Source organism: Rhinopithecus roxellana, chromosome 13, assembly GCF_007565055.1.
Source record: "Rhinopithecus roxellana isolate Shanxi Qingling chromosome 13, ASM756505v1, whole genome shotgun sequence".
Lineage (NCBI taxonomy): Eukaryota > Metazoa > Chordata > Mammalia > Primates > Cercopithecidae > Rhinopithecus > Rhinopithecus roxellana.
In genome coordinates this window covers 108,868,496-108,892,938 of record NC_044561.1, presented here as the reverse complement: position 1 = coordinate 108,892,938, position 24,443 = coordinate 108,868,496, and the positions used below count along the sequence as shown (strand labels likewise).

Sequence of the window (24,443 nt, the reverse complement as noted above, 5' to 3'; positions counted from 1 at the left end):
TTGTATTTTAGTAAAGATGGAGTTTCACCACGTTGCCCAGGCTGGTCTCGAACTCCTGAGCTCAGGCAATCCACCCGCCTTGGCTCCCAAAGTGCTGGGATTACAGGCATGAGCCACCACACCCAGTCAGTACGGTCAAATTAAAACTCTGAGGTATGGCATGCAAAGTACTAGAATCCTACAACAAGTTATACTAGGATCAGGATTGGAATAAGGATTTCTGTTGTTAGCATTATGCCAACTCTCTATAATGTGCACACTGTCTACTAAGCACAGCACAGGCTTCCGAAAACAAGTGATCTGTGTGGACCTTTTATTTTTATCTGGGCACATAGCCTGGAATCAAACATTTCCTAGACTCCCCTACAGCAAGATATGCAAAGTTATATGTCTAAATTCTGGCCAAAGGGGTGGAAGCAGAAGCAGTGGGTGGGCTAGCTTGTTCTTTGCTATTGGTTCCTTTTGCTGGCTGGAATGCACTTAGGATGCTGGGATCCAGCAGCACTCTGACAGATGAGAAGATCTTATCAATGAAAGCCAATTAATGGCATCAAACCGCAAGGGAAAAAAAAGCCTGTGGCTCCACCATCACCATCTCAGACATTCCTGAGAATGAAATAAACAGTCTTGTTTAAATCACTTTTTAGAAAATGTTTTAGTGTTACTTGTAAGCAAACGTAATCCCAATTAATATAGCCTCAAAACTAGTAGGGTTTGTAAAAGGAGTAGGGAGAGGAGTTAATCCAAAAGAAGGGAAGAAAGAGGAAAAAAGACACCTCAGAAAAGAAGGCTGGGCACAGTGGCTCACACCTGTAATCCCAACACTTTGGGAGGCCCAGGTGGGAGGATTGCTTAAGGCTAGAAGTTTGAGACCAGCCTGGGCAACATAGTGACAGCCTGTCTCTATTTAAATAAATAAATTAAAATACATTTAAAAAGTACAAATCCCCCAAAATAACATGGTAAGAATAAACCTAAATATATAAAAATCACTTCATAAAAATGGACATTACCTATTTCTAAAATAAAAACCAGGAAACCAGATAAAACATAAAACCCAGGTATATGCTGACTACAAGAGACATGATTAATAAGGACAGTGAAAGGTTACAAGTAAATGGATGGAAAGAGATATACCAGACAAACACTAATCAAAGGAAGGCTGCTACTGCAATAATCATAATACATATAAGATGACTCTCAGGCAAACACAAACATAGATTCTGAAAAACAGAATGGATCAGTGAACATCTGCCAGGAATATTACAATTCTAAACTTGTTCCATCCAATATCTTCAAAAATATATAAAGCATAAATTGACAGAATTTTAAGGAGAAATGGACAAACCATTTTATAGAAAGTGGTGTGATATAGACATCATACAATGAATGTTAAACAGTAAACCCAAGCCCATCTTTTGGATGGACACACCCCTTCCCCATTCCAGTTCTGCCTTCACACCTAATCTCAGTGGGCCTTTGAGTGACTGGTGAGCCTCCTCTCTCCTGGATGCCAGTTTCAAATCTGCTCTCCAGAGACGTCCTACGCATCCTCCCCACCTCCTCGCCCTGAGGTGCTGAGTCTGCTCCCGCCTGCCTCACCTCACCTCACCTCAGACATGGCCTTCCTCCTGTCCCCGTGGAGAAGCTATCTGTTCTCTACTTGGGCACTAATTCGATTCCTTCTCACCTAAGGATAACCCCAACAGTTGCCCCTTCTCTCCAGCATAATAAGCTCCCTTTCTCTAACAAGGTCATTCTCAACAACATATAAACATGCTTATATTGCTCCATTAAAAAAACAAAACAAGGCCAGGCATGGTGGCTCATGCCTGTAATCCTAACACTTTGGGAGGCCGAGACTGGGGGACTGTTTAAGCCCAGGAGTTTGAGACCAGCCTAGGCAACAAAGCGAGACTGCATCTCTACAAAAAAATTTTTTTTTAATTAGGCAGGTGTGGTGGTGCACCCCTGTGTTCCCAGCTACTTGGGAGGCTGGGGTGGGAGGATCAGTGGAGCCCAGGAGTTCAAGGCTGCAGTGAGCCAAGATCGCACCACTGTACTTCAGCCTGGGTGACAGAGTAAGACCCTATCTCAAAACAACAACAACAAACCAGCTATCTCCTTCGACCCTACATCCCTCCCTTTCTCTGCTTCCTTGTGCAGGAAAATCCATGCAAATGGTCTCCAATTACTCTCCTGTTTTCTCTTCTCTTAATCCTCCTCCTATCAGGCTGCCTTACCCATGCTTCCGCCATCACCATTCCACCAAAATGGCCCTTTTTATATCTAATGACCTCTGCCTTTCTAGATCTGGCTTGGTGAGCCCATCAGCTGCCTCTGACAACGTTCTCTCCTTGAGAACATTGTTCCGGTGGCTTCCAATTGCTCTTCCTTTGATCTTGCTGTTTATTCCTCCCTTCCCACCGCTAAGTGTTTATGTCTCTGGGCTCAGTCCTTAGACTGCTTGTCTTCTCTACATATTAGGCATTCTCATCTCATTCACTTAATCTATACTCTAGTGACTCCCAAATAGCATCTTCAAACTGGACCTATCTCCAGACTAATATATCCAACTGCCTGCTTGACTTCTCTATTCTGATGTCCAACAAAGCATATCAAATTTAACATGTTCCAAACTCCTCACTTTCCCCCAGATCGACACCTTCTATAGTTTTCCCCATTTCAGTGGCAACGCCATCCTCTTCCTCGCTCAGACTCCAAGCCATGTTTGGCTCCCTTACTCTTACCCCATATCTAATCTGTCAAGAAATCCTGTTCTATCTTCAAAACATATCCACAATCTGATTCCTCCATTAAAGTCTCTCTCACCCAGATTGTTAAATCCTCCTAACTCATCTCCCAGCTTCCATTTGTGTGCCAATGAAAGGTACATAGAGGTTCTCATCTGAATAGAGAAGCCAGATTAATCCTTTAAAAAAGTATGTCAAGTTGCAGCACTCAGAACTCTCTGATGAGCTCTTCTTGGAGTAAAACCAAGCCTTTAATAATGGCCTCTGATGGGTGGATCACTTGAGCTCAGGAGTTCAAGACCAGCCTGGGCATCGTGGTGAAACTCCCAGCTAGGTGTGGTGGCGGGCCTGTGGTCCCAGCTACTTGGGAGGCTGAGGTGGGAGGATTGCTTGGGCCTGGCACTTGGAGGTTACAGTTAGCCAAAACTGTGCCAGTACACTCCAGCCTGGGTGAAAGCGTGAAACCCCATCTCAAAAAAAAAAAAAAAGGCTTCTGAAATCCCCTGTGATCTGGGATGCCCCCACTCTGACTCCCACTCTGACTTCGTCTCTCATCCCTCTCCTCTGGCCTTCAGCCTGCTGGTGGCTTCCCTCAGCATGTCAAGCACTTGTCCATAAGTCAGGTGCTGCTCCCTCTGCCTGGAAAGTTCTTCTCCTCAGATCTCTACAGACTTCCTCTCTCTCTCTCTTCAGGTTTCTGCTCACAGGTCACCTGACCAGGGATGCCCTCCCTGACCACCCTCAATGCAACAGCAACACCACCCCTGTGTGTGCAGCAGACACTATACTGCTCTTGCCGTTCCTGGTTGTTATTGCTCACCTGGTTACTGCTTACCACATTTGGTTATTTGTATCTCTTCCCATGAGGGCAGAGATTTTGTTTTGTTCACTGCTACATCCCCAGAAGCTACAGCAGTACCTGGCATATATGATAGGTACTCAATAAATACTTACTGAGTGAATGACGTTCAGGACCAAGGTAGAGATAGGGACCTATTATTTCCACACTGTCCTGAAGCACCTTGCCATACAGTTGGACAAGATATCAATAAGAACAGACAGACAAAATTGGCGTTCTTAGCAAACAATATAATCATTTATGATGCAAACCCAAGAGAACCATGTTGGATTCTCTTGGTTGCCCGACACAAGATCAACATACAAGGATCACACATTTCTACCTACTAGCTGTGACTAATTAGAGTATGCAATTTGTTTTTTTTTTTTTTTTTTTTGAGACAGGGTCTCCCTGTCGCCCAGGCTGGAGTGTGGTGACGTGATCTCAGCTCACTGCAACCTCCACCTCCTGAGTTCAAGCGATTCTCCTGCCTCAGCCTCCCAAGTAGCTGGGATTACAGGTGGCCACCATGACACCCAGCTAATTTTTGTATTTTTAGTAGAGATGGGGTTTCACCATGTTGGCCAGGCTGGTCTCGAACTCCTGACCTCATGATCTGCCTGCCTCGGCCTTCCAAAGTGCTGGGATTACAGGCCTGAGCCACTGCGCCTGGCCGCAAATATTTTTTAAATGATCAATTTCACAAAACTCAACAAAAACTACTAGAAAGTACCAAGGAATAAATCTAATAAAAATATGCAGGAGGCCAGATGCAGTGGCTCATGCATGAAATCCCAGCACTTTGGGAGGCTAAAGCAGGAGGACTGCTTCAGCCCAGAAGTTCAAGACCACCCTGGACAACATACTGAGACCCTATCTCTACAAAAAAATCTCAAAGTTAGCTGGGCATGGTAGCACACACCTGTAACCTCAGTTATTTGGAAGGTTGAGGCAGGAGGATCACCGGAGCCCAGGAGGCTGAGGCTGCAATAAGCCAAGATCATGCCATTGTACTCCAGCCTGGGTGACAGAGTGAGACCTTTTCTCAAAAAATTAAATTAAATGAAAATTAAAATATGAAAGGACTTCATAGGGAAATTACTCAAACTTGGGTAGAAGGATATAATAGGATTATTGAATAAATGGAGTGATAAAGTTGATTTATAGTTGAGAAGATTCAATGTTTTACAGTTATCAATTCTTCCCCTATTAATCTATAAGCTCACTTTACTTCCAGTTTTCATCCCAACAGAATTTTTCTAAGGAACTTGATATACAAATTATGTAATTTATATTGGAAGAATGAAGATACAAGAATAGTTTTTCTTTTTGCACAAAAAGGATAAAGAAGGAGCATTCACCCCATTAGATATCAAGGCATGCTATAAAGCCATGGTAATTAAAAGTTATATTAACACAGCTGGGCACAGTGGCTCACTCCTGTAATCCCAGCACTTTGGGAAGCTGAGGCAGGCAGATCACTTGAGGTCAGGAATTCCAAACCAGCCTGGCCAACGTGGTGAAACCCCATCTCTACTAGAAATACAAAAATTAGCCAGGTGTCAGCTGGGCGCAACCTGTAATCCCAGCACTTTGGGAGGCCGAGGCAGGTGGGTCAGCTGAGGTCAGGAGTTTCAGACCAGCCTGGCCAACATGGCGAAACCTCATTTCTACTAAAAAATTAGCGGGGTGCAGTTGCATGGACCTGTAGTCCCAGCTACTCGGGAGGCTGAGGCAGGAGAATCGCTTGAACCTGGGAGGCAGAGGTTGCAGTGAGCCGAGATCATGCCACTGTATTTCAGATGGGGTGCCAGAGCGAGATTCTCCAAAAAAAAAAAAAAAATTAAATAAACAAATAAATGAAAATAGTTGTATTAACACAGAAGCAGCCAAAAGAGGAACAGAACAGAGCCCAGAAACACACCCCTGCATAAATATGGAATCTGACAGATTATGACTGGCCAGCATCACTAAACACTGGGGAAAGAAAGAGACTTCAGGTCAGGCGTGGTGGCTCACGCCTGTAATCCCAGCACTTTGGGAGGCTGAGGCGGGTAGATCACTTGAGGTCAGGAGTTCGAGACCAGCCTGACCAACATGGAGAAACCCCATCTCTACTAAAAATACAAAATTAGCGGGGCGTGGTGGCACATGCCTGTAATCCCAACTGCTTGGGAGGCTGAGACGAGAAGCGCTTGAACCTGGGAGGCAGAGGTTGTGGTGATCCAAGATCGCGCCATTGCACTCCAGCCTGGGCAACAAGAGCAAAACTCTGTCTCAAAAAAAAAAAAGACAAGCAATAATGTGGCAGAAAATATTGGTCATATTATAATAGGCATAGTGTAATTATCCATATATATAAAGAACTACAAATTGATTTTTAAAGTACTTTTTTTTGAGACAGGGTCTCACTCTGTTGCCCAGGCTGGAGTGCACTGACACAATCATACCTCACTACAGCCTTACTCTCCTGCACTCAAGCAATCCTCTAACCTTAGTCTCCTGAGTAACTGGGACTATAAGTGTGCACCACAGTGCTCAGTTAATTTTTTATTTATTTTTATTATTTATGTTTTGAGATGGAGTCTAGCTCTGTCACCCAGGCTGGAGTACAGTGATGCGATCTTGGCTCAGTGCAACCTCTGCCTCCCGGGTTCAAGCGATTCTCTTGCCTCAGCCAGCTGGGATTACAGGCGCCTGCCACCACACCCAGCTAATTTTTGTATTTTCAGTAGAGACGGGGTTTCACTATGTTGGCCAGGCTGTTCTTGAACTCTTCTGACCTCAGGTGATCCACCCGCCTCGGCCTCCCAAAGTGCTGGGATTTTAAGCGTGAGCCACCGTGCCTGGCCAATTTTTTTTATTTTCTAATTTTCATTTGTAGTAGACATGAAGTCTTGCTATGTTGCCCAGGCTAGTTTTGAACTCCTGAACTCAAGGAATCCTCCCATGTCAGCCTCCCGAAGTGCTGGGATTAAAGGCATGAGCCACCATGCCCAGAGGATTTGAAAAATACTGAGAATCCAACAGAAAAATGAATAGAGTATACAAGTAATTCACAGGAGTAAAGTTTGCATAGCCAATATAAATAAAATTAAAATATGCTTCTCTAGTAACCAAGTAAATGTGAGATAAATCAACTGGTTTTCATTTTCCACTTATCAAGTAAGTGATTTAAAGTCCAACAAGATCAACTATCAGTAAGTATACTAGGGAAATGGCAATTTTCAAACACTTGGTGTAAGGATAAACTGATATAACCTCTTTGGAGAGCAATCAGGCAGAATTTATTAAAATATGTGTTTCCTCCCATCCAGTGATTCTGTCCAAGATAAGTACTCCAGAGAAATTCTCCCATGTCGTGGCAGAAAGACATGCACCAGTGTTGATGAAACGCTGAAAACACCAAAAAGGCCTGGGCACAGTGGCTCACGCCTGTAATCCCAGCACTTTGGGAGGCCCAGGCAGGCGGATCACCGGAGGTCGGGAGTTCGAGACCAGCCTGACCAACATGGAGAAACCCCGTCTCTACTAAAAATACAAAAAATTAGCCAGGTGTGGTGGCACATGCCTGTAATCCCAGCTACTTGGGAGGCTAAGGCAGGAGAATCGCTTGAACCGGGGAGGGGAAGGTTGCGGTGAGCCTAGATCGCACCATTGCACTCCAGACTGAGTAACAAGAGCGAAACTCCGTCTCAAAAAAAAAAAAAAAAAAAAAAAAAAAAAAAGATAACCCCGAAACACCATTAGGAAAATGGTCAAAGAGAATGTAGTATATGCACATGAATTTAACAGAAATGAACTAGATCTCTATGTATCAGAGTAGACAAGAGTGTTCAAGACACAGTGTTCAAAATAAAATTGTTCTTTTAACTACAGCTTAACAGTGGATGTAACTGCTTCTTTGCTGTGGCAGACTGTATTTTCTGAAGGCCCCAACAGTCTCTCCTGTCCCTCCTCCTCTTCTAGAACCTTGATACTTCCCTATGAAGCATCATAGGTAGGGTCTAATACTCCCCTCCTTCAACCTGAAGCCCTGCCTTGGGCTTGTGACTTGCTTGTAACCAATCAAATACAGTGGAGGAGTTACCAGGTGACTTCCAGAGCTAGGTCAGAAAAGGTGATGCAGCCTCAGTGTTCAACACATACTTGGGCCTGCAGCCACCACGCAAGAAGGCTGCCATGCTGCGAGGGAGCAAAGGCAGGTGGAGGGGCATACACATGGGCTGTGGCTGGCTGTCCTGGCCTTTGAGTCATCCTTGTCTAAGTGCCAGGCACACACCTTAACTACCTTTAGGTAATTCCATCCCTCAGGTGTCATGTCACCCCCAGCCCTTGAGCCTTCCCATCTGAAGCCCCAGGCTTTATGGAGAAGAAACAACATGTTCCTGCCACGCTCTTTCTGAACTGCTGACATACAGAATCCATGACCATAATAAAATGGTTGTTTTGTGCCATTAGGTTTGGGGTGACTTGTTATGCCCTTCCTGCTTCTGTGCCTTTGCTCCCTCCATCTGGAATGCCTTTCCTCTCCCCCAGCCTGCAGATACTCTCTGAGGCCCAGCTACGAATGGTATCTCCTTGGTGGAGTTCCTCACAGATGTAAGAGGGGTGACCTTAAAACTTGTGGCCATGGCTGGGCGTGGTGACTGACACCTGTAATCCCAGCATTTTGGGAAGGCGAGGCGGGCAGATCACTTGAGGTCAGGAGTTCGAGACCAGTCTGGCCAACATGGTGAAACCCCGTCTCTACTAAAAATACAAAAATTAGCTGGGCGTGTTGGCGCGTGCCTGTAATCCCAGCTACTCAGGAGGCTGAGGCACAAGAATCACTTGAACCCAAGAGGCGGAGGTTGTGGTGAGCCGAAGAAATCATGCCACTGCATTCCAGTCTGGGCAACAGAGTGAGACTCTGTCTCACAAAAACATAACAAACCAACAAAATACCAAAAAAATTAACTTGTGATCACAAGTCAGGACCTTGAGTGGATGTACAGAATTTAATCAGAAGGCCTTGTTATTTTAATGAAGAATATCATTCTTAAGAGACAGGAAACATTATTCACAACAGCCAAAAGGTAGATGCAATCCACCCATCTATTGGCAAATTAATAGATACATAAAATGTGGTCTCTACATACAATGGAATATTACTCAGCCTTAACAAGGGAGGGAATTGTGACACATGCTATGGATGAACCTTGAAGACATTATGCAAAGTGAAATATGCCAGTCACGAAAGAACAAATGCTGCATGGTTCCACTTACATGAAGTAGCTAGAATAGTCAAACTCACAGAGACAAAGTAGAGTGGTGGCTGCCAGTGGCTGGGGGGTAGGAGGGAATGGGGAGTCAGCGTTTAATGGGCACAGAATTTCAGTTGGGGAAGACAAAACAAGTTCTAGAGATGGACGGTGGTGATGGTTGTACAACAATGTGAATTTAATTAATGCCACAGACTGTACACTTGGTTGAAATGGTAATTTTCATGATATATATATATATTTAACCACAATTCAGAAAAAGAAATTGTCTGAAAAGAACATTGTCAAGTTTAAAGTTCTTCAGGTTTAGACAAGAGGGCAATGCAAACTCCAATCAAGACAGGCAGCCATCTGGGTGCGTGGGCACTGCTGAGTTCCCTGAGCAGTCAGAATATGTATTTTAGATAAGGGACACGAGCTATGTGACTCCATCTGTCTGTAAGCTGCAGTAAGTGCTACAGGGCTATGGAAAGGGCTCCCTCTAGAGTGTTCAGCTGCAGGAGTTGTGGTGTGGTTATCCAGAAACATCATGAAAGACCCCTTCCCTCCCAGGTAGACAGGAAGGTAATACCAATATTGTTTGGCATGACATCATTTCCTTTGCAGGTAAACATCTTCTTGCTCTAGAAATAACTATAATTAATATAGTAAAGGAAAGTTAAAGGGAATCAAACCCACAGAATCATCCTATTGGCACGAAGCAATCTGTGCACTCTGCCCCAGGCTTACTGTCTCAATCTGTGCTATTCAACACAGCAGCTACTAACCACATGTGGTTAGTAAGCACCTGAAATGTAGTTTGTTTGAATTAAGATGTGCTGTAAGAGTAAAATATATACTAAATTTTAAAGACTTACTATGAAAAGGAATATAAAATATTGCAATAATTTTATATTGAATATATGGTGAAATACAGCTGACCCTTGAACACCACAGGTTTGAACTGCACACATCTACTTTTTTTTTTTTTTTTGAGGCGGAGTCTCGCTCTGTCGCCCAGGCTGGAGTGCAGTGGCCGGATCTCACTGCAAGCTCCACCTCCCGGGTTTATGCCATTCTCCTGCCTCAGCCTCCCGAGTAGCTGGGACTACAGGCGCCCGCCACCTCGCCCAGCTAGTTTTTTTGTATTTTTTAGTAGAGACGGGGTTTCACCATGTTAGCCAGGATGGTATCGATCTCCTGACCTCGTGATCCGCCCGTCTCGGCCTCCCAAAGTGCTGGGATTACAGGCTTGAGCCACCGCGCCCGGCCGAATCTACTTATGTATCAATTTTCTTCCCATCTGCCACCCCTGAGACAGCAGGACCAACATTCCTCCTCTTCCCCATTCCTCTTCCTCAGTGTACTCAGTGTGAAGACAAGGACGAAGACCTTTATGACGATGCGCTTCTACTTAATGAACAGTAAATATATTTTCTCTTATGATTTTTTCCTTTTGAGACAGGGTCTCACTCTGTCACCCAGGCTGGAATATAGTGGCCCAATCTTGGCTCACTGCAGCCTCGACCTCCTGGGCTCAAGCAATCCTCCCTGCTTGTCAGCCTCCCGAATAGCTGGAAAAACAGGCACATGCCATCATGCCTGGTTAATTTTTATATTAACCAGGGGGTCTTGCTATGTTGAAGAGGCTTGGTCTTGAACTACTGGGCTCAAGAGATACTCTCGCCTCGGCCTCGAAAAGTGCTGGGGTGCTGGGATTACAGGCATGAGCCACCACGCCCAGCCTAAAACCACTATTCTAAGAAGGGATCTATAGAAAGCCTACTTAAAACAAGCCCTGCCCACACAAAACTGCCAGTCAGCTTCTCAGTGCCTCAACTGTTTATCTTAAATTTGTATTAATATATGCTCATAATTAAAAAAAAAAAAGTGGAGACACAAGCAACAAAAGGAAAAAATGGATTTCATCAAAACTAAGAAACTTTGTGTGTCAGCCAGGCGTGGTGGCTCACACCTGTAATCCCAGCACTTTGTGAGGCCAAAGCAGGCAGATCATGAGGTCAGGAGTTCGAGACCAGCCTGGCCAGCATGGTGAAACCCCGTCTCTACTAAAAATACAAAAAATTAGCCAGGCATGGTGGCACGCACATGGCTACTCAGGAGGCTGAGGCAGAATTGCCTGAATCCAGCAGGTGGAAGCTGCAGTTAGCCAAGACGGCGTCACTGCATTCCAGTCTGGGCGACAAAGCAAGACTCTGTCTCAAAAAAAAAAAAAGAAACTTTATGCATCAAAAGTCACCAGGAGGAAAGTGAAAAGAATGGGAGAAAGTATCTGCAAATCATATATATGATGAGGGTCCAGCACCCAGAATATATAAAGGACTTACAACTCAATAACAAAAAGACAAACCACCCAATTAAAAAATGGGTGAAGGCCTTGGCCATTTCTTCCAAGAAGGCATACAGATGACCAACAGACACATGAAAAGATGCTCAATGTCATAAGGGAAATACAAATCAAAATCATAATGAGATACTACTTCATCTACTTCATAGCCGTTAGGAAGGCTATAATTTTTTTAAAAGACAGAAGATAAGTTTTCGTGAAGATGTGGAGAAACTGGAACCTTCGTGCTTTGCTGGTGGGAATGTAAAATCGTATAGCTTCTATGGAAAACAGTTCAGCAGTTCCTCAAAAAGTTAAACATAGAGTTACCAGATAACTCAGCAATTTCACTCCCCAAAGAATTAAAAACAGGGACTCAAACACGCCAATCTTCATAGCTGCATTACTCACAATAGCCACAAGGTGGAAACAATCCAAGTGCCCAGCAATAGATGAACAAAATGTGGTATATACTGTACACATAATGGAATATTCCTCAGCCACAAAAATGAAGTTCTGATACATGCTATAACATGGATGAACCTTGAAAACATGCTAAACACAAAAGGATAAGGCAAATTTGTAGACACAGCAAGTAGAGGATACCAGGGGCTAGCCAGAGAGGATAGTGGGGAATTACTGTTTAATGGGTACATTTTATGTTTTAGATGAAAAAGTTTTGGAAATAGATAGTTGTGATGGTAGCAATATTGTGAATGTAATTAATGCCATTGAATTGCACACTTAAAAACAGTTAAAAGGTAAATTTTATATGTTATTTTACAACAAAAAAAGGAAAACAAAAATATCAGTTTGACCTAGCATTTCTACTCCAAAAGAAATGAATATACATCCATACAAAAACTTGTACAGGAATATTCTAGCAGTATTATTCATAACAGCCAAAAAGTACAAACAACCCAAATGTCCATCAACAGAAGAATGGACAAATAAAACGTAGTATGAAATGAAATATTATTCAGCAACAAAAAGGAATGAAATACTGGCATATGCTACAACATGGATGAATCTCAACATGCCATGTGAAAGCCAGACACAAAAGGCCATATATGGTATTATTCTGTTTATATAAAATGTCCAGAATAGGCAAATTCACAGAGACAGAAAGATTAGAGGTTGCCTAAGGCTGCAGGAGCGGCTCCTAATGAGTAGAGAACATCTTTTTGGGGCGATGAACATGTTCTTTTTTTTTTCTTTCTGAGACGGAGTCTCGCTGTCACCCAGGCTGGAGTGCAGTGGCCGGATCTCAGCTCACTGCAAGCTCTGCCTCCCGGGTTTACGCCATTCTCCTGCCTCAGCCTCCCGAGTAGCTGGGACTACAGGCGCCTGCCACCTCGCCCAGCTAGTTTTTTTTTTTTGTATTTTTTAGTAGAGATGGGGTTTCACCGTGTTAGCCAGGATGGTCTCGATCTCCTGACCTTGTGATCCGTCCGTCTCGGCCTCCCAAAGTGCTGGGATTACAGGCTTGAGCCACCGCGCCCGGCCAGAACATGTTCTTAAACAGTAGTGATGGTTGCACCACACTGTGAGTACACTTAAGTGCCATTGTGAGTTTACTAAATGTGTACTTTAAAAGGGTGAATTTTGAGGTATGTGAATTATATCTCAGTAAAGCCATTATAGGGCAGAAGAAAAAGAGAAAAGAAAAAGAAAACCTTCCAGAAAGTCCAACAAAAAGACATAAGGAAGAAAAGGTGAAAGCCTGAGGATCCACTCAGCAGGTACAGCAACTGACTGACAGAAATTCCAGAGCCAGACAACAGAACAAATAGAAGTGAGAAAATTACTTTTAAAAATTAATACAAGGTGGCCAGGCACAGTGGCTCACGGCTGTAATCTCAGCATTCTGGGAGGCAGAGCCAGGTGGATTATCTGAGGTCAGGAGTTCGAGACCAGCCTGGCCAACACGGTGAAACCCCATCTCTACTAAAAATACAAAAAATTAGCCAGGCATGGTGGTGCACACCTGTAATCCCAGCTACTCGGGAGGCTGAGGCAGGAGAATCACTTGAACCCAGGAGGTGGAGGTTGCAGTGAGCTGAGATCACGCCACTGCACTCCAGCCTGGGCGACAGAGCGAGACTCTGTCTCAAAAAAATAAAAATAAAAAAAGATGGAGTCTTTTAAGATTCTGAGGGAAAATTATTTTTAACTTCATATCATTTTTATATTTGTATAGAAATACAGAAATTGTATTTACATATAAATATATTCTTTATTATTTTTTGAGACAGGGTCACGTTCTGTCACCCAAGCTGGAGTGCAGTGGTGCCACAGCTCACTGTAGCCTCAACCTCCAGGGCTCAAGCAATCCTCCCACCTCAGCCTCCTGAGTAGCTGGGACCGCAGGTGGCCACCACCACACCCGGCTAATTTTTAAAAAATGTTCTGTAGACGTAAGGTCTCACTATGCTTCCCAGGCTGGTCTCAAACTCCTGGGCTCAAGTGATCTGCCCACCTTAGCCTCTCAAAGCACTGGGATTACAGGCATGAGCCACCATGCCTGGCACCTTTTTTTTTTTTTTTTTGAGACAAGATCTCTAGACAAGATCTCATTCTGTTGCCCAGGCTGGAATGCAGGGCTCAATCATAGCTTACCACAGCCTCAAACTCCCGGACTCAAGTGTTCCTCCTGCCTTAGCCTCCAGACTAGCGAGGACTGCAGGCATGTGCCATCATGACCAGCTAATTTTTCTTTAAAAAAAAAAAAAGTTTTGGCCAGGTGCAGTGGCTCATGCCTGTAATCCCAGCACTTTGGGAGGCTGAGGTGGGCGGATCACAAGGTCAGGAGATCGAGACCATCCTGGCTAATACGGTGAAACCCTGTCTCTACTAAAAATACAAAAAATTAGCCAGGTGCGGTGGCGGGTGCCTGTAGGCCCAGCTACTCGGGAGGCTGAGGCAGGAGAATGGTGTGAACCCAGTGGGTGGAGCTTGCAGTGAGCAGAGATCATGCCACTGCACTCCAGCCTGGGCAAAAGAGCGAGACTCCATCTCAAAAAACAAACAAAAAAAAAGTTTTGTAGGCTGGCTGCAGTGGCTCATGCCTATAATCCCAGCATTTTGGGAGGTCAACCTAGGAGGATGGCTTGAGCCCAGGAGTTTGAGACCAGCCTAGGCAACACAGGGAGACCTTGTCCCTACAAAAAAATTTAAAAAATTAGCTGAGCATGGTGGCACTCTGTGGTAGACCCTTGCTACTCAGGAAGCTGAGGCGAGAGGATTACTTTGGCCTAGGAGTTTGAGGCTGCAGTGAGCTATGCTTATGCCACTGCACTTCCAACCTGGATGACACAGTGAGGCCATGTCTCTTAAAAATTTTTTTTAAATTTAGCAAATGGAGCGTATTTTTTAAATGTGGCAACAGGACAAACTGTTTTAGGAAAAACAAAATGTAAAAAGAAGAAAATGCAGTAATAATATACTGTTAAGTTCTGCAATAAACAATATTTACACACTCAGTAAACAGAAACACTGATTACTATTTAACCATAAAGTGTGATGTATACAGAGGGTGGGGGAAAGAGGTTGTGTGAGAGGTAAACACTCATTTATGCCTATGGTAAAAGGAAATTAATAGAAATGATGATTAATTTTAAAGAGGAAATATAAGGTAATCAGTCACATTTTTAAAAACATGTATGAAGGCAAATACCAGAATATATAGCTAGTAAAAACTAAAGGTAGGGCGGTGGGCTGGATGTTTTCTCTTAGAAGACTTTTTTTTTTTTTTTTTTTTTTTTTTTTTGAGATGAAGTCTCGCTCTGTCGCCCAGGCTGGAGTGCAGTGGTCCGATCTTGACTCACTGCAAACTCCGCCACCTGGGTTCATGCCATTCTCCTGCCTCAGCCTCCCGAGTAGCTGGGACTACAGGCGCCTGCCACCACGCCCGGCTAATTTTTTGTATTTTTAGTAGAGATGGGGTTTCACCATGTTAGCCACAATAGTCTCAACCTCCTGACCTCGTGATCCGCCCGCCTCAGCCTCCCGAAGTGCTGGGATTACAGGCATGAGCTACCACGCCCAGCCTTCTCTTAGAAGACTTTTAATGCTCTCTGATGCCTGTCTCTGTTTTGATTTTTTAAAATACTTTTCTTGTAAAAAGTTACTAGGTACTTTCCTCACAACACTTCCCCTGCACTAGTGGGTGTGACATCAAAGCTGGGAATTGGCCTAGAGGACAGTGAAAACAATGACTCTGATGAGCTTTCTGCATCATCAAAGGCTGCTGTCCTCAGGGCCCCTCCATCGTGTATGGGATGTGGGTCAACACCATTTGGACACTCTGAAGACCTGTCCTTCCTGAGTGTGGAGGAGTAGCTCAATGGGAACCAGAACCTCAGGTGAACCAGGTGGGTGCAGGTCAACAGCTTGGAGCTTCCCAGGATCTCCCTTCCACCACCCAATCCCCCTTCAACCACCTTTGAATCTAAGTTCCGTACACATGTCTAGCACTTTCTTGAACTAACTTCTCAAAGGAATTTTTGGAAATTGGCATGATATTGGTAGAAACATAAGTGGGAAATAAAAGCATAACTTCTTCATGCCCTGTTGAGACCCAGTTGGATCCCTGGTGCTTGGCACACAGGAAGCACTCAGTAAGAAGCTGTTGGCTGAGTGTGGTGGCTCACGCCTGTAATCCCAGCACTCTGGGAGGCAGAGGCGGGTGGATCACCTGAGATCAGGAGTTCAAGACCAGCCTGGCTAACATGGTGAAACCCCATCTCTACTAAAAATACAAGTCAGCCGGGTGTAGTGGCACGTGCCTGTAGTCCCAGCTACTCAGGAGGCTGAGGCAGGAGAACTGCTTGAACTTGGGAGGCAGAGGTTGCAGTGAGCTGAGATCGTGGCACTGCACCACTCCAGCCTGGGTGACAAGAGCAACACGCCATCTCAAAAAAAAAAAAAAAAGGAAGTTCTTGAAGGCATAATTAGGCTCCCACTTTTCTCTGTGTCAGGCCCTTTACATGCACGACCATATTCAACCCTTACAACATGCTCACATAGTGAGCAGAGGATTATCTCCATTTTACAGATGAGGAAATGGGGGCTCAGAGTAACCTGACCAAGGTTACTTCACTACTAAGGGAGGAGCTGGGATTCAAACCCAGGTGTGGGTGACCTCACAGCCTGCACAACAAGCAGCTATCACCAGCAACCGTTTCTGAAAAGAGGTTTGGTTCAATAGGTGGATGGACGGAAGAATGCGAAGAAAGTAAGAAGGAGCTCAAAAACTAGTCCAAGAAGAGAACCTAAGAGACCTCCCCACTCAGTTCAGAAGCTGCTGGCCACCAGCTGGAGAACCAGCTGCGAACACCTTCTACCCTTGCCCAAGGACCATCCGTGTGGCACCTACCTTCTTCAGAGAGGTTGTTCTCTTTGGTCTCCTTGTCCATCTGGCAGCACCAGCCTTCTAGTCGCTCCGTTTCTGCCTGCAGCAGCTTTAGGAACCAGTAGCCGTCTCGGCGGCAGGCCCCTGGCTGTGCTGGCTCTGCTGGGGAGCTGGAGGAGGTCTCAAGCCAGGGGTCGGGTGGGGGCAGCGAGGACACCTCTAGGGCAGGATCGCTGTTGTCTCCATAGGAGAGGTTGCGCTTGATCTGGGCAATCTTGGGGGCCTGCCGGGGACCGGCATCGACGCTGATGGAGTTGGGGTGAGGGGTACAGTCCGGGAGGCTCCTCTCAGATGACTTACAGCTTGAGTCATTGGCATCCTGGGTATCCGAGTCTGTGTCCCGTCGGGAGGACATACTGTGAGAGGGGACGCTGCTTCTGTGGGTAGGGGGTGGATGGGGTGGGGACAGGAAGGAGTGAGTCACCAAGACGGCCAGAGACCAGAGGCCGCCTTGACCCGGACACACGGGAGACAGAGAAACGGATGCATCATCTGCTCACCATGCGCCTGAAGCGGGTCCCACAGCCCCCATCTCATTCTTGGCTCAGCCCTTGCCCCATCCCGCCCAAGCCCACACGCACACACACACGAGGACAAGGTCATAAGGTTGCCTGTTTACTGCAGTGGGGCCAGGAAGACCACCAGCATCAGGGCAGCTGAGGCCATGTCCCGGCCCAGCCGTGGCCCCCGTGGGTGACTGGTCTCACAGAGCAAGTGCTCATCTGTCCACCCGCCCACCCCTGCCCAGCCTCCCATGCGTGGGCCACCACCCGCAACCCAAACCCAGCTTGGTTATTAGAAATCCAGCAAGGAGAAGTGGGTTAGGGAGAGCAGGAGAGGTGAGAGCGGAGGGAGGGAGAGGAGAGGGGAGAAGCAGCCGCCATCTCTGTCCGACTTACCGCCAGTCGTCCTCTACCTGAACCCCGATGGACTGGAATTTGGTAGCGGGACTGGGCTCCTCTTTTGGCACTGGCTGAATGCAGTCAACCTTATTGAAGGACAACGACAGCAACGGCACGGAGACAAAGACAAAAATAAAAAACAAACACCACACTTGCTGCTGAAATTCACATTAGTGGGACGACGCAAACGGACGTGTGGACAGACAGACACGAGGCATGCGGACACTGCACGTGGGCCCGAGGCCGGACCAGGTTAAGCCGGGCACTGCTCATTCGCGTGGAGGCGGGCGGGCAGGTGGATGGGAGGTGGGATGGGGTGGAGATGACTGGCTTTCCCTACTCTGAGGAGGGTGCCATCACATCGATCGCTTTGGGTCCGTTGTCCTCCGAGAGGTGGGAACCGTTCCTTCTAGTCCTCTCCTTCACACGCATCAGAGAGAAAAAAAAAGGACGACGAAAGAGAAAGAAAACACACACACACACAAAGCCACAGCCGTTATCTGGTGTAGTTGAAGCTGGCGGCTGTCTTGAGGCAAAGATCATTCCCCAAACCCTGTGGTGGAAGCCTGGAGGGCAGGCCAGAGGTGCCTGCACTAAGGGCAAACCCTGGACAGCAGTTCTAGATTCAGAAACTGCCACCCAGACAGGAGCCACCGAAGTCCCTGGGCATTATTCATACTTGGCTGAGGTTACCTTTAGCACTGGGTAGCCCTGGGGAGCAGTAGGAAGGACTGGGGTCAGGGCCAAGTGGAAAGCTGTCACTCCCTCCACTCCTGTGAAGTGGAAGGAACAGGACAACAGTGATGCCCTGCGCCTGCCTTTCTTCTCTGGGACAAAGGTGCCGGGCCGTAGGGCAGCCAGGCCAGCTTTCCTATCATCACTCAAGAATGAGGGAGAACCCACACTCAGCCTAGGGCATGAGGCACCAAAGGGTTCAGGGCATCCTCAGAAACTGGGGACTCTTCAGTCTCTTGGCCTTGTGGAGAGAAGTAGGGGCCAGGGAAGCTTTCTGGGACAGGGATGCAGCCACATTTCCCCTCGGCAAAAGCCGGCTCAAGGAATGCAGCATCACTGGATCTCCAAGGAGCTGCAACGAAAGCAAGAATGGGGCTGGGGTGAATCCAGGGAAAGGATGCCCAGGACAGGCCTAAGAGAGTCTTTATCCCGGTGTCATTTTCTGGGTGAAAGGAATCAAGGGTAGTCCTAACTCTTAGGCTTTCCGGGAAGAGCATCTGGTTTGGCCAAAAAGAGGGTGGGGCTGCCCAAAGATATGGGTGGTCAGGACAAAGGGTCAAAGATCAGGCTACTCTCTGTGTTTCTGAGAATCCCACCTGCAGGGCAGAGTCTGGACACCTAAGAAGCCCAGAAAACAGATAGCAGAGTCTCCTGGCCAACTCTCTCCCTGTTTATATGTGGGGAATCAGAAGCCTAGAGCTGCCTCTTGGTGGAAACAAGTCTAGGCAACTGCAAGAAATTGCTCAGTAAGCCTTCTCTGTTCCATTCAAGCTCCACTTTGTGTCCCATGCTCCTGCATTTCAGTGCTTTGTTATCAGCTGGGCCACATCCAATTGCTCACGGGTGGCTGGAGGAGTCCCCTGCCGCCTGTGCCACAACACACAACGCCTCATCCTCCCTGACTCACCCCCTGGGCTTGGAGGGGGCCTGTCTCCCTGCTCACCCTCACCCACTGTAGCTGCCCCTTCCTCACGGCCCTGAATGTGCCCTAGTTTGGTCTGCAGCTCCAGCCAGGGCAGGGAGAGTCCACTCAATCTGGATTTAGAGAAACTCTTAAAAACTACAAGGCAGGGCCCAAGTTTCCCCAGCTCAGCAAACAAGACAGATTATTGATATCAGGTGCATGCAGGAGTGCAATGAAGTAGTGGAGGGGAAGCTGGCACACCTGCCCTGCTGTGTGCCGTGACTATGGAGGGCCTGCTGACTTTGGCCACCTAGCCCTGGGGGAATCATCGCCTGGACCCTATCCCATGGAGGGAGGCATTGAGACGGGTATCACCTTTCTCAATGACATGAGCCTGGTCCCTCAAGCCACCTACCTGTCCCCAAGGCCCGAGAGGGCTCTGGGCAAAGTTCCCCTCGAGCAACCCCCATGGCTCAAGGGCCCTGGGTCCTGGGCCCCTGGCCCATCAGCGTCTATGCTCCATGCTGCTCCTGCTGCCAAGCGGGGCTATGGCCTCCGCACCCGAGCTGACCTTGGATTAGAGAACTGTTAGGCCAGTCCCGCCTCCCACGGGCCAGCTGGCAGGGCAAAGGGTGGAGTGGACAGACAGACAGTGGACAGGCAAACAGTGGACAGGAGATGGCTGGCTGAGTGTAACTACATTCACTGGGACAACCCACTGGAGAAGCAGAAACACATGCCCGCGGCTGCTGACCAGTGGCATGTGTGGGCAGATACCAGTGAGGCGTGGCTATGGGTGGAATTCGGTTTGGCCACTTGGGGCTGATCCCCCAAAATAGAGAGACAAACCACCTTTTCCCAGGAGACCTAGTGGGCCTCCACCAGATGTAATTACACGCAGGCAGGTGCACGGAGTGGGCTGAGGACACACAGTGCAAAAGGAGCCCCTACTTGTATTCCTATTGATGACAGTTTCCTTTTGGGGGTGGCCTCGGCGTGGGACTCAGAGCTGGTCAGCGTCCCTTGTTCACTTTTCAGAGACGCATGTTTTGGGGGTGGCTCTGCGGCTTCAGGGGCTGGGACGACTCCACCGCGTGTCACGCTGGGCGGTCGGGTACTGCTGTCCAGGCTGTCCGATGAGTTGCTCAGGCCCGACTGGCTAGTCACCTCACTCTTGTGGTCCTGGCTGTCCAGGTAGGTGTCCTGGGCAGACTCAGTACTGCTCTGGACTGTGACTGAGATGAACGGCTTTGAAGTGGTGCGTGGAGGGACCGGTGGCGGGGTCTTCTTATACGCCACTAGGCATGAGGAACCTGCAGATGGACGAGAGAAGGGCAGGGGAGAGGTGAGATGGTGAAGCCCCCAACCCTCTCAAGCCCCTTCCAGTGCAGAAGCCCTGCCTGACTTGGCCCTAGTTCTGGCCTTAGCCATTCTGTCCGCAAGGATTTCTGGAGCAGGGAGAATAAGGGTCAAGATAGCAACGACCAAGACAGACACACACAGGCCCTACCTACCCTCATTCGAGACAAAGTCTTGAGGGGATGCCACCACTGGACAAAGATATCCCCCACGTCAGTCACACACAAACTTTATTACCCAGCAGGGGCATGTGCTAGGTGAAGTGTGTGGGGCCACAAGGCTCTGACAGACCCTGACCCGTGTCGTGGGGAGGTGGTGACAACCGAGCAGATGTCAAAACAGCTAAGGAATGGTTAACCTTGCTATCTTCAAGGTCACTGAGAGACTCAGTGCTCCCCCTGGTCTTTTCCTTCCACACCACCTTCCCTCTCCCTTATTCCCTCTGCTTGGATGCCCCTCTCCATCTGGTCAAAAATGAACACATCCAGCCGGGCACGGTGCCTCACGCCTGTAATCCCAGCACTTTGGGAGGCTGAAGCGGGCAGATCACCTGAGATCAGGAGTTCGAGACCAGCCTGACCAGCATGGAGAAACCCCGTCTCTACTAAATATAGAAAATTAGCTGGGCGTGGTGGCACATGCCTGTAATCCCAGCTACTCGGAATGCTGAGGCAGGAGAACTGCTTGAACCCGGGAGGCGAAGGTTGCAGTGAGCCGAGGTTGCATCATTGCCCTCCAGCCTGGGGAACAAGAGCGAAACTCCATCTCAAAACAAACACACACACACACACACACACACACACAAAACACATCCTTCAGGGTCCAGCTAACCCCCTCCCCTATCTTGCCATTCCTACCCCACCTCTTCCTCCTTATGGGAAACCCTGTACACTGGTCTGCCTCCCTGTTCTCCACTGGTCCAACTCCCTGTTCTCCACTGAGATTCCCAGAGCCAGGCCCTGCCATGGGTAGGAACCTGAGCCATCTCTGAATCTCACCCCGATCCCAGCCAGGGGCTGACCCACAGCAGGGGCCCAAAACACCAAAGGCCCACTGCTTGCTTCTCAGACGATGAACTCTGTTGGCAATAGAAAGTGCTTTTCCAACAGTGGCTACTTGCTAGGAGGGTGAGGTTGGATCCAGTGCCTTTCTCAGCACCTTAACTCCAGCTGCCTGTTGCCCTGTGAGAACCGAAACAAGCCCCTACCCTGGTCTGGGCCCACAAGCCAGATAAGCCCTGCCTTCAAGGGGCTATAATCATGGTGATGGTGATAACCCAGAGGAAACTCAAAAAACAAGGCCCAGTATCATAGGAGCTGTGGACAGAGGACTGCAGAAACCACCCATCTGCCACTATGAGATACTATCACATAACCTACCAGAATGGCTAAAAAGTGACAACATCAAATGCTATTAAGAATGTGGAGAAACAGTGATACTACTGTCATGGAAAACACATTGGCATTTTCTTATAAAACTAAACATGCAGCAGGGCATGGTGGTGCACACCTGTAATCCCAGCTACTCGGGAGACTGAGGCAGAAGTTGCAGTGAGCCGAGATCATGCCATTGCACTCCAGCCTAGGCAATAAGAGCGAAACTACGTCTCAAAAAAAAAAAAAAAAAAGTTTTGGTAGAGATGGGGTCTCACTATGTTGCCCAGGTTGGTCTCAAATTCCTGGACTCAAGGGATCCTCCTGCCTCAGTCTCCCAAAATGCTAGGATTATAGGTGTGAGCCACTGTGCCTGGCCTATAACATTCTTGAAGTGACCTAATTATAGAGAACAGATTAGTAGTTGCCAGGGGCTAGGGCAGAGGAGGTCACTAGGGAGAGGGTGAAGGGGAGGGCAGGAGGGAAGTAGGTGTGGCTATAAAAGGGTAACAACAGGGACCCTTGTATGAAGTGATAGAATAGTTCTGTATCGAGTGTGGGGATGGTTACATGAATGCATGCATGTGATAAAATTGCACAGCACTAACACACACATAAGTGAACACAAGTGGAACTGGGGAAATCTGAATAAGGTGGGTAGATTGTATCTATTGACATTCTGGATGTGAGAATGTATTACAATTTTGCAAGATCTTACTATTGAGGGAAATTGAGTAAAGGGTACGAAGAACCCCTCTGTATTATTTTTACAACTGCATGTGAATCTACAATTGTCTAAAAATTAAAAATTTAATTTTTTTTTTTTTTTTTTTTTTTGAGACGGAGTCTTGCTCTGCCGCCCAGGCTGGAGTGCTGTGGCCGGCTCTCAGCTCACTGCAAGCTCCGCCTCCCAGGTTCACGCCATTCTCCTGTCTCAGCCTCCCGAGTAGCTGGGACTACAGGCGCCCGCCTCGTCGCCCGGCTAGTTTTTTTGTATTTTTTAGTAGAGACGGGGTTTCAGCGTATTAGCCAGGATGGTCTCGATCTCCTGACCTCGTGATCCGCCCGTCTCGGCCTCCCAAAGTGCTGGGATTACAGGCTTGAGCCACCGCGCCCGGCCCTAATTTTTTTTTTTTTTTGAGACGGAGTCTTGTTCTGTCGCCCAGGCTGGAGTGCAGTGGCCAGATCTCAGCTCACTGCAAGCTCCGCCTCCCGGGTTCACGCCATTCTCCTGCCTCAGCCTCCCGAGTAGCTGGGACTACAGGCGCCTGCCACTTCGCCCGGCTAGTTTTTTGTATTTTTTTTTGTATTTTTTTTTTTTGAGGCGGAGTCTCGCTCTATCGCCCAGGCTGGAGTGCAGTGGCCGGATCTCAGCTCACTGCAAGCTCCGCCTCCTGGGTTCCCGCCATTCTCCTGCCTCAGCCTCCCGAGTAGCTGGGACTACAGGCGCCCGCCACCTCGCCCGGCTAGTTTTTTATATTTTTTAGTAGAGACGGGGTTTCACCATGTTAGCCAGGATGGTCTCGATCTCCTGACCTCGTGATCCGCCCGTCTCGGCCTCCCAAAGTGCTGGGATTACAGGCTTGAGCCACAGTGCCCGGCCTAAAAATTTAATTTAAAATAATCCATCTGTTCATCCAATAGACATCTATGGAACCAAGGCCTTGTACTGGATTCCAGGAAAGCCAGGAGCCCTCATCAGCAGAGAAACAGCTCTGCAGTGAGTTATTTGAAAGTAACACATGCCACGATGTTAAGCCCAGGGAACTGGATGCTGTGCCTTGTGCCCAGCCTAGTCCAGAGGCGGACAAAGTGCTCTGAGTTCCAAGCCAGGAGCACTCACTTCCTACTCATCTGTTCGAAATGTCCCAGTCCTGCTCAGGCCTTGAGAAAACTCAGGGATCCCCCAGACACCTGCATCTCTGGTTACCAACCAAACAGCAGTGTGCAGGCAGAAGGACAGCCACCTGTCTGGGCCAGAAGAAAGGCAGCAGGGAGGCAGGAGGCAGGGCTCAGGTCAAAAGGAGTATGGCCCTCTAACACAACATCCTGCGAGAGGGGGGACAGGCCTGCTCAGCGAACAGGAGCGCCTGCGTTCAGCTGGCCACAAGGCACAGGCTGTGGGCCAAAAGCTGGGTCATTTACTAAGCTGTGCTCAGCAGCTTTGCGGCTTTGTAATGTAAGCCTCAGTGCCTGTGAGGTAGAGATCATGATTATGCCCACTTTGCAGGTGGGGTACGTGAAGCTCAGGAAGGTTAGACAACTTGCTCAGATTGCAGGAGTAAGCAGCAGCCGCATCTGCTCCATGGCACAGCCCCCTCACTCTGCTCTCCAGGCCTTGGGCCCCTCGTCGCTGGGCTGGGCTGCAGGTGTTTGGGGCCTTCACTCATCACCATACCCCTACAGCATCCTGCTGGGCCCTGGGACCAGTCTGCAGGGGTACACCAAACCAAAATCTGACTGTGGGAGTAGAAAGGGCCTTGACTGAGGCTGAGGCCGAGGCCTGGCTTCCAGGCTCCTGCTTGCCCTCTGGACTTCTCAGTACTCTCATCTGTCCCAGAAGCCAGGGTGGGAAG

The 24,443-nt window shown here is 47.9% G+C and overlaps 1 protein-coding gene and 1 long non-coding RNA gene across 13 annotated transcripts in view; one reads left to right on the top strand and one right to left on the bottom strand.

The window, feature by feature from the left end:
• LOC115892757 overlaps positions 1–7,110 on the top strand; it is a 75,463-nt gene extending 68,353 nt beyond the window's left edge. The window contains exon 3 of the long non-coding RNA XR_004052643.1: positions 6,909–7,110. This is a non-coding gene — a long non-coding RNA (uncharacterized LOC115892757). The remainder of the gene's footprint in view (positions 1–6,908) is intronic.
• LOC104680547 (disks large-associated protein 4) overlaps positions 1–24,443 on the bottom strand; it is a 73,677-nt gene that overhangs the window by 17,953 nt on the left and 31,281 nt on the right. For 6 of the 12 annotated variants that reach the window (XM_030914583.1, XM_010386577.2, XM_030914581.1 and 3 more), the window contains 3 exons: positions 20,087–20,448; positions 17,494–17,582; positions 16,559–16,971 (listed from right to left, as the gene is read on the bottom strand). In XM_030914583.1, coding sequence (XP_030770443.1) covers positions 16,559–16,949 — 391 coding nt within the window. In that variant the 5' untranslated portion in view covers positions 16,950–16,971; positions 17,494–17,582; positions 20,087–20,448. Of the gene's footprint in view, positions 1–16,558; positions 16,972–17,493; positions 19,707–20,086; positions 20,449–24,443 lie in introns of all 12 variants that reach the window. The other 6 variants (XM_030914587.1, XM_030914586.1, XM_030914585.1 and 3 more) reach the window with 4 other exon arrangements.